Source organism: Chinchilla lanigera, unplaced genomic scaffold, assembly GCF_000276665.1.
Source record: "Chinchilla lanigera isolate Chin_1 unplaced genomic scaffold, ChiLan1.0 scaffold00002, whole genome shotgun sequence".
NCBI classification, from domain to species: Eukaryota; Metazoa; Chordata; class Mammalia; order Rodentia; family Chinchillidae; genus Chinchilla; species Chinchilla lanigera.
The window spans coordinates 32,302,535-32,321,575 of record NW_004955403.1 but is presented as its reverse complement, the minus strand read 5'-3'; the positions used below and the strand labels follow the sequence as shown (position 1 = coordinate 32,321,575).

Below are 19,041 nucleotides of genomic sequence, written 5' to 3'. Positions count from 1 at the left end.
CCAATATCTGAGAATATGCTGACTTCCTAACACTGCATTGGGAGTAACGCATGCAAACCCCTCCTTAGTTAAAGTCCAAAGGGAGAAGAAAGAAGCTGAACCTGCCCAGATCTTCCTCCTAAATCTCTTGAACATGAGACTTATTTCTCTTTTCAGTACTGGAGAGGCGCCTGAACAAATTCTCAGTGGAAGTCTGTCCTTAAGAGGAAACCTATAGACTATGTGATTCCCCCTAAGTAAAATATTTTTAATTTTAAAAAATACAGAAAAAACAGTATTCCTTCATGTTCCATAGATTTATATAAATATATGAGATAAAATCAGGCAGGAAACATTTGAATTATTTCAGACATCATCTCTAAGGAAAGAATGAAGAGGGTAATGGTAACCAAGGTGAGGTTGGAATTTACCTGCAGTATCTGAATTTCTGTACTGAAAAGCTAATTGTGTGCTACCTAAGTAATTAAAGCTAAGTAGAATTAAATTTACATAAATACTTTAAAGTGATTTTACTTAATGCTTATAATGATTACATTCAAAATTATAAATGCAAATTTGTGGTTGTTGCACATCTATCATTATACTATCAGCTGCAAACACAACTTTTAAGAAATGTCAATTATGTTCTCAATCCCCAGGGTGGCATCAGTTCAGAGAAATACATTCGAATGTATTCATTAACTCTTTCTTCTCAAATCAGTGAAGTAGGAGATGGTTTTTAAAGATGAATCACATACAATAAGATGTTTCTAACAAGTTCTGCTACTGTTCCCTACCTTTAGGAAAAGGAGTTTTTTTTTTTCTCTCTGAATATTGTAAGACTGTTTATCCTAAGACTTCTTCTCCTAACCTAATTCTTGACCATTTATCCCACCCCCATTGTCATTTGAAATGTTCTTTATGGAAGTTGTATTTATTCACCACAGACATAGCACACAAACACATACAAACACAAACACACAGGACAGTCTTTACCACCTCCATTTTATTTTTTCCATAGAAAACTTATCAGAAAATTTTTCCTGACTGAATTATGCTGTGCTGTTGGATAATAGACTTTTAAAACAGTTAGCTTACCAAACAAACCAATATTTGGAAGCTGAAATCTTGAGTAGTGGGACTTGGAGCAGTAGTAATACTTTTCCTTTGATCGGAAGAAGGAGCAGGGAATTGCAGAAACAGCAGCAGCATGGTCAGAATTGAGAGTGTGGCCTGATCACTCGGGTTTGACTGCAACATTTTGCTTAGGGGAATTTTGTCGATTCTTTTGCTAAACTATCATGTTTTCTGTGTTGTTTTTCCTGGGTTGCCTGACACAGAAATGACGCCTCCTACACCAAATTCTCATGGGCCATGGGTTTTATCACATATGTGGTCATACCACGCAGTGTCATGGTGTGGACACAAGATACTTCCAAACCATAAGCTCTACTAGCATAGAAACTTTGAGGGTGATAGTAGAAACTCTGTCATATAATGTTTCATGAAGAACTAGATACATATGTGACAGTTAGTACTACTATGCTATGGTTTCTGGAGCCCTTCTAGAGTTGAATTTGATATTGAATGACTCATTTAAACTTCAACTCAATAACACTTTTTCTTTTTAATAGCAGTATACCTTAATTTATGAAAAGATCATCAAATATAATTTCAGGGATGTTTTTAGTGATAATTTCAGTGTGATTATATGAAATCAAAGAGAAAAAAGGTGATCAAGAATTGTGTTTCTTTTCTCAATCTTGTTTGGCAAAATATTTCCAGACTATAAAAATTTGATTTTTAAAATTTTTACAAATCTGGTTAAAAAAACACTAGAAATTTCATTTTAATCTGATGGTGTGTGCCTTGTGCAAAAAAAAAAAAAAAGAAAAAAAAAAAGCAACTTCAGAAAAATAATCTGACCAGTCAAGACAATATTATTTGAAATTATCTTTTTGATTCAGATTTCAGCTGTTGCATTTGCAGAGGAAACAATAGACCAAAATAAACTACTTTATTTTGAATTTTTCTTCTTCCTTTTTTCAGCTATTTTTTTCTTCCAAAAATAAATGAACTTTTAAAAATTTTCAGGGGGGCAAGATTCAAGATATAAAAGTATGATAATTTAAAAATCCAATCTCCAGAATCTCTAGACTAGAAAATTGATGTACACAGAATTTTTTTTATTTTTTTTTTCAGCACCAGGGATCAAACTCATGACCTTGCACTTGCCAGGCAGGCTCTTATGCCACTGAGCTATATCCCCAGCCCCTATGTACACAGAATATTAAAGTGGATTTATAATAAGTAGAAAAGTGATATATACATAATATTGAAGTGAATTCATAGTGAATGCTTTTCTCTATTTTTTAAATCAGCCATTAAATCATTACCATTCAGATTATGGTACATATTCTCATCGGTGTAACTACGTGAGGATTGATGAAAATCTATGGTAGAGATTTAAATTTTAAAAATTTATACAATATAAAACACCTTGTCATTAAATATCTTCAAAATATTCCCCTTCTTGTTGAGTACACTTATCCAATTTGTCTTTGCACTTTCTAAAGCAGTTCTGGAAGTCCTCTTTTGTGTTTTTATTTGCCTTGTCCTGACTGCCTGGATATATCCTAAATGGATTCAAAACATGTACATTTCCTGGTCATGTTGCCCTCAAGGAAGAGCCAGAAGTCACATGGTGCCAGAGCCAGCGAATAAGGTGAATGTAGACACACTGCAATGTTTTTATTTCATAACAGTTGTTGCAAATATAAACTGTACACTGTTCCAGAAAGTGACGAGAGAGTGAGATGTGTGGGTTATCAAACAGGGTCAGTATTTTGCGGGGCATTAATGACCACATGCCTTTCACTGAACTAATTTTTTAAAATTTTGTTTTGATCACATCTCACAAATATTTAAATTAGTGCTGCATTTTAAAGGAAAGGGTTCTAAGTATGTGAAGAGCAAAAGCAGCATTTTCTTCTGGGGTTCAGGAGGCCCCACCTCTGTCTGTCCATTTTAAGGAGAGAGAAATGGCATAGAACAAAATAAAACAAACAATTAATAAAGCAAAAGATGATTGGAAATAGTAAAAATAATGGTAAGTATAGCAATAAGCATGGTGTAACTCAATTTCCCTCTAGTGAAAATTGTACTATACCTCACAATTTCTACTGGAGTATATTCTTGGAAAAACTTGCAAAAACTAGAGAAGGTCGTATCTTTTATATTCAAAAGATACAACCACTGATATTCACATTACACCTAAAGCTGGTATACAGGTTAGTTACTGGCTCACCCTTCTTTCCTTTTTTCCCTCAGCCCTCTTCTTCTTGTCTGCCATTTACTTGTCCCTTTTTGTTTTAACTTTCCATCTATATGCCTATTTTAGGTGAAATGTTTACTGTTACCCAGGTAACAAAAGGATTCAGACAACCTCTGTGTTATAGAAGTAATTTTCTATGGTATTGGCTGAAGCTATGTTTTCCTTTAATAAAGTATAACAAAATCCCTAGTGACAGTGGTTTATAGGAAAAAGCTAACCATTTCAAAATGAAAAAGAAAATAGTTCCGAAGTGTGAGTGAAAAATATATGGCAACATTGCCAGCCTGGATGTTCAAGTATCAAATAATGGGCCTAAAATGTTTGAAACTGAGTCTCATAGTTCTCCAGTGAAAAATTAGTCAAAAATCCTCCTGTGATTTTAACGAGTCACATTTCATGCTTTCATGAGTGACATTTCATTTTTGCTACCCTAGGTTAAAACAGTGCTCATTCAAAGAAATGCATAAATATTGTTTTTAATTAGATGGTGTGGGTTCTACTTATGGCTCTGTTACCATAATTAGTGTGATTTTAACAAAGACCATATCTCTGGATTTCAGGTTCATCTTTGCCAGAGTGATGGGTGAATCTATCTTCCTCCGTGAGCCTGAACTGCAGCTCAGCCATGCCATGATGCCATAAGCAACATGGATAGGACCATCTTCTGTGTTGCTGTGTGCCTAGTTACATATGTACATTTTTTTTTCTTTTTGTAGTCATTTGAACACCAAAAGCAAAATAAAGAGGACCCAAATTCAAGGGTAAAACACAATACGTTGAATAATTAACCTGATTACAAACATATATCTAAAAACAACATTTAAAACATATTAAAAGAGCTATTATAATCGTAGTCTTTACTTCCCAGTAACTTTTTAAAATTTTATTTCTGAAGATAAAAGAATCAAGGCATATTCATGAACACACAGACATACACAGAGCAACATAAAAACAATAAAAAAAATACAGAATTTGGAAAAATGAACTGGAGCCTTTCACCTGAAGAAAAGAGTGTATTTGAATTGCAGGAATTCAAACAGAAAAAATTCTGTTTGTTTTTTTTTTTTAAACAGAGCATGGCAAGCCTAAAAAATGGGAATGTTCTGCAATTCAAAACACTCTTACGTTCAGGTGAAAGGCTTCAGTTCATTTTTCCATTTTCCTGTTTTTTAACAACCACATTCTCATTTTCAACCTTTCAACCAACAGCTCCATTACAGTCTCCCTTCTGGCCAAGTGTTTCATATTACTCTGCTGGCTCTTCAGTCTTAATTTTAAACACAGATCTGGCCACAAGCTCTCAACAGCAACCATGCCACCTTCCCAACAGTAGACTACGCTGAAATTTTTCTTTTTCCTACCGGCAATATCTCTAGACACAAACAAAATGTAGATCAAATTTCCTCCAAAGCTCAGTATACTACCTGGGATCCAGCAGCCAATGCAGTGCTTCTCAGTTGAAGCCTCCTGAGCTTCATCTTAACCAGCAGCATTTCCCTCAGTGCTCTGATTTTCCAGGCTTCACCCAGAGTTTCCCATAGAGTTTGCAGCACACAGGCACTGCCTCTTCAGCCAGTCTCTCAAAAACTTTTCCATATTAATTGCAAAGGCTCTTAAGCCACATGGCCAGCAAACATTACAACAATGACCACACTCCCCCTTTTAGATCTTCTCCTCTTACTCACTTTATCCCCCACCCCAAGTATTTTCTCTTCTGCCCGTACCTCAGAAGATGACATTCTTACAACAGTATTTTCAAGCATGCATGAGCTTATCAGTCATTTGCAAAGCTTGTTAGAATACAAATTCCAACTCAGGAAATCATTGTTAAAATGTGTAGTTTGTAGTTCTAAGGAGTGCCAAAATTGTTGTGACTCTTCTTGTGGTGTTTAAATAGCAATGTCCTATGCCAGGAAGAATTTTCCTCATCTGCATGCCTCAGGGGTCATAGATGTGCTGAGTTATCCAAAACTGAGCTTTGATGTGTGAGACAGAGGCTGAGGCAGCAGGAGTCCATAGGCTACGGATCTCTGCAAGTGAGCAGGCTGGATTGTTTACTGCAACTGAATGAAACATCCATGTGTGAAATATTCCTGTGAAAACTGTTGGAAGATGCTGCTATAGAATCCTAGCCATCCATCTCACTCATTTTCAGGTCCTGTATTCTTACTTCTACCCTGAAGTTTTCCATTAAATTGAGAACTCATAGGTGTCACATTCAAGATAGATGTAGATAGATAGGAAAACATGTAGGTAGGAATGTAGGTAGGTAGGTTGATAGATAGATAGGTAGATAGATAGATGATAGGTAGATAGATAGATAGATAGATGATAGAGAGATAGACAGGAAAGAACTCATCATTCCTGTCTATACAACTATTCTTTCTTTTGTGTTTTATTTTTGACATGGCACTATCATTCATCCAGTTACTCAAAATCATATTATAAATATTATTATCTCATGCTGCTCTCTCATTTTACCATGTAATTAGTGGACAAGCTTTCACTTTGTTCATTTTGGTCATTTGTAGCTATGCCATTTTCTCCATTTCTGAAATGTTGTACTGCACAGACCATGAATTTTCTCTGACACCAGTATTTCCCTTTCTCACAACTACCGTGTGTTCTTGGCTTTCCATATTACTTCCCAGGTGATATATCTGAAACACAATCTGACCATGCTCCTCTCTACTCACAATAGTTCCTTTGGCTTCATTTAAGGATGGGGTTCCACAGAGCAGTGTGCAAAACAGTATCTAGAGAACCTTGCCCTCCTCTTTAGGCACTTCCAAGAATTTAAGGTAGCACTTCGAATTACAACTAACTGAATAGAACCTGCTCCCGTGGAAACATAAAAGAGAAACTGGGAAATCTTTAATAGTTTTGGAAGTGCTTTCAAAAGAAGCCTCAGCTGGGCAAGGTGGCGCATGCCTATAGTCTCAGCACTCAGGAGGCTGAGGGAGGAGGATCACTGTGTGTTCAAGGCCAGCCTGGGCTACAAAGTGAGTTCAAGCCAGCCTGAACTGCGTAATGAAACCCTGTCTCAAAAAGACAAGAAGTGCCTTCCTGGTGGTCTAGTGGTTAGGATTCAGTGCTCTCAAAAAAGACAAGAAACAAAACAAGACAAAGGAAGCCTCTTCTTCTATTTTAATGGTTAGAAAGCCAGTATGATGACTAGAGTGAGGACATCCTATCTCAGATCTCAAAGAAGGAATCTCACATTAAAAATGGCAAAATAAGAAGATAAAAGGATTGCAAACCCCCATTCCAGTGAGAGTCTTCTCATTGCCACTGGTTTTCTCTTCTTTCTCTTTTTGTTGACGAGAGAAAAATATTTCTTAAAACAATGACATTGTGCACTTCCTGTCACTCATGGATAAACCTAATCTTTTTTTTTTTTTTCCGGTACCGGGAATGGAACTCATGACCTCGCGCTTGCCAGGCAGGCACTGTGCCACTGAGCTAAATCCCCAGCCTCCCTAATCTATTTTAACATGGCAGTACAGGGTTGTTGTGTTCATACTTTATTTATTTCTCTGCAGTTCAATAGTGTTCATATCTATCACTATAATAGAATTTAGAAATAAAAAGAGATTTGTAATAAAGACCACCAATCTTAAACTAAAAAAGAATTTATAGTTGTAATGCTGAGTATATGTGTTGTACTAAAGAGGGATGATTACACTTTTTAAAATACACTCTGAATATATACAGTTCTACATATTATAATTTAAAGGTAGTGTACTAAAAGTTGTCAGTCTAAGAAAGATCAGTCTGTCTTCAAAGAGAGAATTGTGATTTGACCCTGAGACTTCTCTGGAGATTCCTATTGTTTTTGCATGTGCACACAAAAGCATGTGGTGAAAAGGTAGAATGCAAGATTAGTTAATTTAGAGAATATCTAAAATATACTCCTTATAAAGGCATAAATGTCATATTTTTAGTATTTTTTTATCTTGAATTTTAGTTGTTTCGGGAATTTGATATTTGTTTCACATTAATTAAGCTTTTGTAGTGTAATATTTGCTCTTCTAAGTTGAAAATATAATAGCTATGAAAACACATAGAGAATCATGCACACTGGGCTTTTGAAGTACAGCAAAATTTTAAGTTCATGTGTATTATTAGGGGTTATATTTAGGCTACATATAAGATACAATTCTCTACTATAGTCTCAGAAAGCACCAGCAGAGATCTGCAGCAGAGTCAATGTCTTTGATGATTCTCTCTCTAAGATTTACAGGAAAAAAGAGCTATCTTCCATTCCAGGGATTTAGGAGGGAAGAAAGAATTCCAGAATCCTTTCAAATATTAGAAGATCTTTATGGAATAACAACATGAAACAGAAGGCAGATTTCTAACAGTTCAATCTATGTCACCCTCTGCTGTGCTTATTTCCCAGTAAATAAAACAGGAGGCAAATTAAGGACACAAGGTTCACTTAATTGTACTAAACAATGAAATACTGTACAAAGAAAAGGAGTATTTTAACACACTAAATATAAGCCTCTTAACATAAGTTAATAAGTAAGAGAAATACTGTTTAAAGCATTACTTTTATTATAATGAAGTACTTTATATAAATATGTTAGCTTTATATTCTTGAGTTAGGATTTTACCAGTGCTTCCGTCATTATTCTTTTCCAGGAATACCTTCATTTTTAACATAAAATTTTGAAAAGTCATAAATCATTTCTTGAAATTTTTTTGTTTAATCTTTGGTTAGTTAAATTCAGTACTTATGCTTCTGATATACAGAACAAGCAGATTTCAAGTGACAGAAATTAGCATATATATACATATATATGTATATATATATACATATATATATACACATATGTATTGTTATTAGTCAAATAAGTAAATATAGTTTATCAAGCTATGTTCTTCCCTTACAAGTTAATGATGACAATGAAATGATTTTTAATAGAGAGAACTGTTTAACTCAACTTTTATTGATATTTTCTAACATCCTAAAATAATTCTGTAGATTGTCCCTGGGAAGCTAGTCTTAGGATAGCATAAAGTGCGGATTTATTTCAAATGACAATTTGGGGAGTGTGCAGTAGAAATGTCCCTACGAATCTCAGCATGTCCTCCACTTCGCATTGAAACTGTTGCTTGTGCTAACAATACTTTGTGTGCCTCAGATACTCTTCCCTTTTTCTGCTCACTCAGTTTCTAGCAACATTTCAAGACTATTTAAATTTCTTTCTTTTTCATAAGAGGTTTATACTCCTTTCAATTCCAAAAAGGAATTCATTTTTCTTAGTATTTATAATTATTACTAATATTGGTAGTTATTCATGACCATATTTTAACTAATTGTCAGCACCAAGTCTCTTGGAACTAAGTATTAAGTGCAGATAGGTGAATAAAGTACTTAAAAATTACAAAATATCAAAGTTTCCCAAGTTATCTAGGTAATTAAAACTTTATCAGTGATTTTGATCCATGAACTAAGAAAGTACCACAATGGACATTTAAATATTATGTCTGGAGAACGCATATCAATATTTTGTTGATTTTTATTTGATTAGCACATACAGCATTTAGTCATACTTTCTTGTCTCAGTGCAGATGTCTTACATAAAGTCAGCAATAAGAACATTTTATACATGAAATAGTGATTTGATACAACTATTATCATATGAAGTTTTATACATTTTGCCAATATTTAAATGAGAAGCCATCACAACATGAAAGCTCAGCATTACTTCTTATGGTAGAGGATGTGAAGGATTTCATATGGGAACAATCGAAGTGCGTATGAATAGTGACATGGTGGACAAAAATAGTACAATTTTTCTAGAAAATTTTACATGAAAAAATCAGATAAGAGTTGAGTAGTAAGTATATTATCCCAAATAAAAGTAGTCATAAAGAAAAGAACCTATACCAAATTTCTCACCAATATTCTCAGAATAGTAGAAGCAAAGAAAGATAACATAGTGTTTTGGTTATGCCTGAAGATGATTGTACATTTAAAATTGCTACATTGCATTTAGAAAAATAAAAAAAATATTTTGTTTCAAAAATTAATGGACCCTATTGGTGTAAAGGATAATCTGTTAAACCCTGGAGATAGAACTTAGAATGTTATTGTACTTGCTCCCAAGAATTGAGTTTTAGCTTCAGGGAATACTCAGACAATGACTACACACTTGTGATATGCGTCACTTGTATACTCTCTGCTGAAATTCTGCTTCATGGAAGCTATGATTCAATCCTCAAATGGAATATAAGCTTCTATACTTGCCTAATTTCAAAAATGAAAGTAGAGCTGAACCTAAGTCATAAAAATAACTGTAAATGAGACTCTGGTATAAAGAGTAGTAAAAATTTATGAAAAATCATCCAGCAATGACATTAGTAAGAGAGGTGGTGACTTGAAATTTATTCATAGAAAGCTCAGTAGCTTTTGAAAACCATATGTATTATGGAAAGAGACATTTCTAAATTCTTAAAAGGTTTTTAGGATTAACTTGTTTTAAGTAGTCTTAATAGATAAAGCATATCAATTATTTATTTTACAAAGCCCTATGATCGGGCTGGGGATATAGCTCAGTGGCATAAGCACCTGCCTGGCAAGCGCAAGGTTGTGAGTTCAATCCCTGGTACAGCAACAAAACAAAACAAAACAAAACAAAAATCATCAAAAAACAAAGCCCTATGATAACTCAAAATAATGAACTACAGTACATGTTTTATTCCTATGTTAAGACTCCAAATGGTAAAACCATGCAATTTCAGCCTAATAAACATCATGATAGAAAAGCAATCATTTTACCATGGGGTATTATCACCCCTACAGGCCTGGGCAGAAGCTTTAATTTTCTTGAAGGGATGAGAAAAAATGTTACTTTTAATGTATGAAGCGTAGATATATAGAGGGTACATAAATAAATATAGAATATATCCCTGGGTTAACATTAAAAATATAAAAGTGCTGGGGATTTGAGTAAATGCAGAGGCCCTGGGCTTAATACCCATTAGTGCAGATGGAAGGATGAAAGGGAAGGGATAAATGTGAGAGATGGGTAGAGGTCACCTCAGATTGACTTTTTGCTTTTTGAGTACTACATCCATGAAATTTAATTAAACACCGTGGAGGTAAAACAAAGCTCAGAAGTGACCTATACCTATAGATGTTGCAATTTGGACAGAGAAAATTTGCATAAAATTTAAAACATGAATTTGAAAGTTACATCATACCTTCATTCCTCTGCAATGATATATTGTTAAAAGTTAGGGTTTTGTTTCACAGTACTTGGCACACCTCTTGGATTGTAAGCAATGCTCCATACGTTTCTATCCAAGTTCCAGATTCTGGTAGAATTCCTCATGCACTACGAAGTTGGAGCTTCCAAGCGTCTTGCATGCAGTACTAGCCTGGACAATGTTAGTGTTTCCAACCATGCCTTAGCTATACAGCATGCACAAGTTTCATGAGAAAGAATCTCACCGTAAGTGGACTGGAAAAATCCACAAAGGAAAGTATAATATGTTATGGGGGTATATGTGGGAATTATAAGTTCATTTTAGCCAAGAGAATATAGAATTAAATTTTTATTAGAACCGTTTGGTGAATATTCTCCCTCAAGGTAAGGGTATCCTCACTGCTGGGAATTTTTGAAGTTTAGGGATCACCATCTGTTAAAAATGCTGTCCAAAGATTTTTAAATTGAAATAAAATGTAGAATGCACCAGTTACCACCATTTTTAAGCAAAATCATCGTATTCTGGCAATGATTTTAGAATAGTATGAGAAATATATCAGAGTATAGCCATAATTCCTGATTGGTTATAGCAAATATTTTCATGCTATCATAATAAATTCCTCATCATCGCATTTGAAATTCTTCTATCCAATAAGAATTTCTAGAGAGTGTGAACAACCTTTAGATGTCATGTCATTCCTGATTGTACCACTAAGGTTAGCAGTTTTGTTCATTAAACTACCTACAAAATACTGAAAATATTTTATAGTAGAAGAATTTCTAGTATGGAGATTTTGAAGGAATTTTAGAAAGGCACTATAATGTAGCAATATATTTTTATCACTTTTTTCCTTCTGACTGTATCTGAGAATTTAAAACTGTTTTCTGAGAATGTGTCTTATTACCATGCAGTTGCTAGAAGAATTTCATTTTCTCTGACTGCACAGCTTATTTTATTCACACATTTTCTGTTTGTTGCTAAACAGTTGGTTTCATCTTCTTGCCTTCATTCCAGACCCAGTTGTCTGGAGGTGACACATCTCTTTTCTTGGCTAGTTCCCTAATCTAGAAAAAGCTAGAAGATATATCACTCTCCTCATAGGAAAGGATAATAGAAACCAAACCAAAACCACAAACCAAAACATAAAACACTACATCTTCAAGCAGACTTGTGCCTATGTATGGATTCCTTTCCATGAAGTACTGTTAGTCTAAGTATAAATATATTTATACAGAAAAGAGTGAGAGAACACTTGGGTGAGAGAATCAGGGTGGATATAGTCTATATATGGTTTGATTTATGATGTCAGGGAAAGTAAAATATTCATCTTCTTTAAAAATGATTTTCTAATATTGCCTGAGGAAACTTAAGTAATTAAAATTTATCATCTGTAGTTGTGGACTAGTTAATAACACTAGCTAAAGTTAGAGTAATGGAAGTTCTATGGAAAATTGATGGAAAGACATGTTATTCATAAGGGTTAGTCCTTGGGATATATGAAGCTATGATAAATCTGTTACTGTATGCTTGATTATGATCAGTCCCACTTTCACACTTAGCTCTGAGCTCTCAGAGTACTTCTCTTTGTCCTGCTCAAAGTGTTCTATGCTAATTGCATATGAATGTAATTTTCAACTATTTTATTTCCATTGTTTCTTCTTAAAACTCCTTGTAAAACATAAAGTTCTAGCAGTTACATTTATGCTGATCCCTTTTTCCTAATGTATGATATGACACAGAACTAGCACTTCAAACTCAAAACATAACTAAGTTCAGTGTTGACATTTCTTCGGACAATTCAAATTATCTTTGATTATTTCTTTTTTGTAAAACTTATGTACTGCAAACATGTACTAAGAAAAAATTCTTTTTGACCATGAAAAGGTAACACTTTCTGAATAAAATGTCAGTCTTCAAATTAAAGCAAACATTAAAAAGTAAACACTAAAAATTTCTTGTAATTTTGTCATATTGGTGCACAGATTTTACTATTACACACGAGTGTTATCAACTGCATCGTGACTTTTTTCCCTTGATGTGGGCTCTTTCTATGTTGCCCAGAGTTGCTTTGGACTTCTGGGGTCCAGGGATGCTCCCAAATAGCTGGTACTTTAGGCTCACACTATTGCATCTGGCCCCTATCTGATTTTGAGGTAAACTATCAAGAAAGGAAAGGTATTTGTAGTGACATCTTGAGCTAGATTATGGAACTCTTCTTATAATAATGATTACCCAATTATAATTAAATTATTTGCTCTAAATTCCATCCATATCAATTGTGTAAAGATGTTGCTATTCCTCCATATTATTTCAGGCTTATTATGTAGCCAACTCAAAAGCTTTTGCTAGTAGAATACCTTAACGTTTTAAATGACATATTGAATTTCTACCGCTGAGTTTGATCATCACCATTACCCATGAATATTTCCTTTTGCACAGAACAGTCTTTCACATCTCTTTTCTGACCATTAAATAAGAATTTTGCATGGCTCTGCACAAGGACCAAGCCTCCTTCATGGTTTCTCTGTTCCACGTTCCTTCAAACGTTGTTTGTTTCTCTTGGCCCTTGGTACTTTGCATTTTCTTCTAGACTGTAAGGTTCATGGTGAAAGAATTGGTGGTTTCCTAATCATCCCTATTGGACTGTGCATAGTGTGAAAATTTGTTCACAAAATATGGTACACGAATCTTATTGAATTGCTTAACATTATACGTGAAACATAATTACTGATTGATCTATCTTCCACACAGTTTTATAGTTTAGGGAGAGCAAAGTTTGTATTGGAGGAAATAGTTTCAAGCTGTTTTCTGAGTCTGCTAGTTAACCTGCTAGAGGGATTGATTAGGGAGTTGAGCTGTAATTCTTCTATAATTTATGACTTTTCAGACAGAAAAAGAAGACTATTATGTATTGTATAATTTTAAAAACTATATAGATTTTTGCTCCTGTACCTACATGTAATAAATCATCACCATAGTAAAAGCTGATTTTTTGAAACATGTTCTTTTTCAACATGTTACACTTGAAAACAGTTCCAAAAGCATTAAAAAAGATTTCTCATCCTCTAAAACATCACAAAAGCTAAACCAATAAATTCTTTGCCAAAATGAATACCTTTTGAAATAAACCAAGAAAATATCTTGTTTCTGATTACCATGATTTCTGGAATATACAACTATAATTTTTCACATGATGTGCCATAATTTATTCAAGTAACAAATGGTATAATCAATCTAAATGAAATTTTAACAGTTTTCTTGCTTTTGGAATTTATTTAGCAAGTACTTCATTATCATAATATATCTGCGTTTCAAAAATTTGAACAGCAAAGTTTTGCTCTTTATTACTATGAGAACTAAAACCGAAAAGCCATAAAAGAATTGTTTAATAAAATAGCAATATCTGAAGAAAATGTAAAAGCTTTAAAATATTTACTACTTGGACATTTATATTTCTATTATATCTTTGCAATTTTTGCACCTTTCTTGAAAGAATCATTTTCTTTAAAATCTTCCCTTAAATAATGTCATTTACCTGACATATTTTGGTACTATATACTTCTGATTGTACTATAGTAACATATATTTCCGTCCTGTTTATTTTGCCTCCATAAAACTTACTTACTAAAATGTAGAAATTAGTCAAAACAGAAGAAGAAAATTATAGTCTGTGGGTATACAATAGTACTTAGAAAATGCTAGAAATGTCTACAATAGTATTATACTAATCAGGTTTTGTACTAGCAAGCCAAAGGATCTATCACATAATGCCACTAGGAATACAAATAGATACAATTATTTTGGAAAACTGGCAATATCTATTGATGGCAAACGTGTTCGTTCCCATCTTATGATACAATTCCTCTCCTAGAGCAAGTCTTGAACACATTACACTAGTCTTAAAAGTACATATGTGTGTTTACCACGTAAGCTTCTCAGGAGCATTTGAAGCAGCAATAAACTAGCCAAAACTTGAAAAAACTCAAATATAAGTAAAGAAGGCTTTGGATGAATTAACTATGTAGTACTCAAATAATAGAATACCATATGGTAATGAGAATAAGTTTGTGCTACATTCTAAAATATGTTAAATCATATAAAATAATGTTCAGAAAGCAAAACAGACTCAAATATGTACTTAGATACATTTATTGTATGTCAAGGGAGTTCTTACTTTTGGGGTGGTAACACTTGGGAAGGGTTACCTGCTGGGGCAGGCTGTGATGAATGCCTCTTCTGCTTCTTGGTTTGTGATCTCTTCTCCTGGATGTGTTTCCTTTATGAAACTTTGTGTAGAAAATTAAATTATTTATGCACATTTTATATGTACATCCTAGTAAAATATGAAATCTTAAAACCTATGAAAGAATTTTCAGACCAGTAAATTAATTCTAAATGTTGGTAGTTTGGGATTGTTATTCTTGCCTGCATACTGCCTGGCAAAAATTTTATTTGTTTCTACATTACAGTTAGATAAAAGGAATAAGTTCTGTTGTACTATAGACTAATAGGGTGAGTGCGGTTAACAACATTACAACATATATTTCAAAATAACTTGAGGAGAAGATTGTGTTTGGTCTCATCACAAATAAATGATCAATGTTTGAGGTGATGGATATGCTCAATATTGCCACTTGATCATCACACAATATATGAATTAATCAAAACCACACTATCCTCCATAAGTATGAATAAATTTTATATTTCAAGTAAAAACAAAACTCCAAAATAAAATTTAAATTAAATTAAAAACAAATACATAAGATTAATGAAAGCTACATACTATTTCTCTTTATTTTTTCCTTCTCTTGCTTTTTGGACTTTTTTTGATCATCATATTACAAATAGACTTAATGAAAAGAGAATAGCTTCATAAAGACATTTAATTTATAAATCTTTTCCTATAGAGGGCGCTTCCCTTTCTTTACTATAACAAATCAAGTTTCAAGGACAATCCCTGAAAGTGAAAATTTATAAGTTTTACATATGACTAAAGTTCTCCATATAATGATGAACTACTTTCATCAAACGCCAGTCTAGGAAAAGAGAAGTTTTATTTGATTGATGAAAGAAACAAGAAAATTTGATGAAATTCAAAAGTATCACATCAACTTCCACTTGGGTGTGTTACTTTTGTAGGGGTTACATATTGGAATTATTCATAAAAAGCTTTTCTAATTAAAATCATTTCATATTAATAAAAATAAATTATTATTGAGACCATCAATTTAAAATACTTTTTGTGAATTTTAACAGAACTATTCAAATCAGAGGATACAGGGGTGAAAATTATTGCCTAGAAACATACTGTAACAAATGTCATGGTGAATTTCCTTATAAAAATTGGTCTTGTTGCTCAAAATGTTTCAGTTATCAAGTATTATCTACTAAACTAATGTGATTTCACTACAAATGCATGTTATCTCCTATGATATTAAATACTAAAAAAGAAATTATGGTAAAATGTCCACTATCAATTGCAAAATGAACTTTGTATGCTTTTCCATGAAATTTTCTTAAATATAAAAGCATCACACAGTGACTCACTAAATGTAAAATTTCTGGCAGTTTAAAATTGTAAATTGAATGAATCATGTTAAAATACTTTTACTGAAAATACAGTGTTTCAAAGTAGCTCAAAACCTTATTTCAGAGTAAAATCACTAACTTAGGAAGTACAATAACCTTTTCAAGAAGATGCTTTTATACAAGCATATCAAAATAACATGACATTCTGTAAGATGCATTATGCTCTTTAAAGTAGCCCCAAAAGAAAAAATACCTACAGGAAAAAAATTCACATACTTCAAATGGAAACAAGTATACCCATAATTTATACTACTCACCTAACTTCAACCTTCCTGATAGGCTTGTTAGTCAAACAAGTAGAAATTGTCTGGTAATTCTGTGGTGATGATAAAATGTATATTGCTGGTTCAAAAATCTTTGTGAACATTATCTTGATTTTATACATTTTTTGATTAAGAACAAGGGTCAAGTTATCTTTCTAGACTCTGATATCCTCTTTAACTTAGCTAACAAGAAAAGAAGCTAATATGATTGGAAAATAATACAAAATGACATGTCAGAAAATACTACAAAATACTTATATGATTGGAAAATAATACAAAATGACATGTCAGAATAATTTTATAATTTACCTGATTCATATAATGGTTTCCTCAAAAAAATTTTCATATACAACATGTCTAATAATTTATATGATCTTGCCTTTATGTATTATTGAACAAAGTCTTTACAAAATAGTACCAAAAAGGCCCTTAGTTTTTGCTCATTTCTCTTAATGTCTGGATATATCACCCACGTTCAGAATTTGTCTGATCAGTTAATCCTTATGTTCTATATTTCTGCCTTTTAAAAAGTAACGTCTCATTCAAATTAGTAAATGTTTCATAACTTTTGAAAAGAAAGTAAAAGATAATATACAATTCCTTTAAAATTCTAAAAGCAGTAGGTGAAGAGCAAAATCTAGGCTTTGGAAATAATTTGTTTTTCTAGAATAATATCACCTGCAAATAACATAAAATTTCAGTTTTTAAAAAATGCATGAATTGTTAAAAATAAAGGAAAATTACCTAGTTTTGAGAACTCAATAGGTTCCTTGACAGTTTTAGATAGAAAATAATATAATATCTGGAGTGCTTTCACTAAGTCAGTATGGAATTGCAAATTTCTCCTCGTCTTCAATAACAAGTGGCTACACTCTAATGAATGCGCTCAATGAATTCTCCAGCTCTTAAATACACAAATGGACTCACCTGAGTAACAGCGTCGCTTCCCAGAAGTAAAATCCCGAAACTCGTGTCCGAAAGCGTCTCGCGTGGGCCATAATACGAAGAGGTATTCACGATCCTGGAGACAGACTTATCCAGCGCAATGGAAATCAGAAAGCTAAAGATAACAACTTGCCTCCTAACCCGGCAAGGTGCTGGTGGAAACACAACGCTTGGGATGTTTCAGTACCCCGGACAGCTCCCTCGCCCAGTTCCCCTGCGGTGCTAGAAGACCCTCTGGTCCAAATCTTGAAACTCCGTTCCACACTCCTTCTGAGCAAGGAGCAGAAATGAGAGACGAGGGGTTACAAATGTTCAAGTGATTTGTACAGTGAAAGCAGGGGAAGGAGGGAAATGAAGTGTCTGTCTTAAGTGCCTAGGTTCTGATCCACACTTCACTGTAGCTCTGTCAGCGGGGGAAGAATGCTTGTCTTTTCTGGCTCAGACCCACGTTTGGAGGGAGAGCAGCCCCAATAGCCAAACCAAGGATGCTTCTCTCCACTTGCTTCAAGGGGTGCTTGTCTGAATCTCGTTCTTCACCTTTGGAAAAAACCCCAGCGCGGCAAAGAGAGGCGGGGGAGAGGCTAGACGACCTGTCTCGTCAGCCAATCACCACCGCACAGCGGGATAGAGTGACAGGCCACTTACAACAGGAGGAGGTGCCTAGAATTTGCAGGGCGAGGGAGGAAGCCGCGAGGAAGAATTGTAAAACCCAAACTGCGACTGGGGGGCGTGGTGGGGGGGTAGTTGGAAAGAAAGCCTTAGGGATGAGATTTAGAAGAGTCAGCTGTTTGGTGGATTAGGTAGCAGAACCAGGAGAGACAGACCCTGCCTTCCTGCAAAATGCAGAGTCTAATAAAGACGGGTCTTTGGGGGTGGGACCCTGTCTCTCAGATCTTATGGAAGAATACACAGTAAACCCACACACTTGCAAAAGCTGGCCCAGCTAAGGCAATGTTGTGCATGAGCACAAGCACAGAACAGATGAATCAGCAGCTTCTAGAATCCTCTCGCAAGCCTAGCCAGCTTCTGGTCAGTAAATGATGTTGACTGGTGTCATTGTAACTGCTTTTCGTCATAAGGAGGGTTCTCAAGTGATGAAAGTGGGAAATCTCAAGAGATTGCTGCTAGAGCTATAGTGCTTTCTACTTTTTAAACCTGTCTTATGTATTTTAACAATAAATTTAAGCAAGCAGAACATTTAGGTCATACAGTATCATTCGGTGAATCTTTGCTTTCATCATCTCGAATCTCAATCTCTCTATGTCTCTTCATCTCTCTCTTTACCTCTTCTCCTCTTTCTCTATCTTTTCTCTCCCATGACCCTTCACACTGGGTCTTGTCTTTGAAGATAGGAAAGGGTGTGTGTGTGTGTGTGAGGTATTTCAAAGTAGTGAAATTGAAAAAAATAAAACCAGTACCTAGAGCTTTATAGTGGGAATTTTTATTTGCTGTCAGCCAGGATAAAACTATTCATTCCTTTAATTTTAGCTTTTTCCCAAACTTCCCTCAGGTAATTATTCTGAAAGTCCTACTTTAACTCTATTAACTTTTCTAGTGTTTCAGTGACACGTCAAGAATGTCTTTTTAATCTTCCTCACTCAGTTTTTTTCTTAATTAAATTTTAAAAGAAATTGATGTACTAGGTATGCCTACTGTTCTCTATTTAATTGGAAGAATAAATTACCACCACCTTTCAACCCTCTCAAATGA

The 19,041-nt window shown here is 34.1% G+C and overlaps 1 protein-coding gene across 2 annotated transcripts in view; it reads right to left on the bottom strand.

Moving 5' to 3' along the window:
* The window catches only part of Glra3 (glycine receptor, alpha 3), a 140,958-nt gene extending 123,560 nt beyond the window's left edge, over positions 1-17,398 (bottom strand). For both annotated transcript variants that reach the window (XM_005373530.2, XM_005373531.2), the window contains exon 1: positions 17,314-17,398. In XM_005373530.2, the coding sequence (XP_005373587.1) occupies positions 17,314-17,384 (71 nt within the window). In that variant the 5' untranslated portion in view covers positions 17,385-17,398. The remainder of the gene's footprint in view (positions 1-17,313) is intronic.
* Between the last annotated feature and the right edge of the window lie 1,643 nt (positions 17,399-19,041).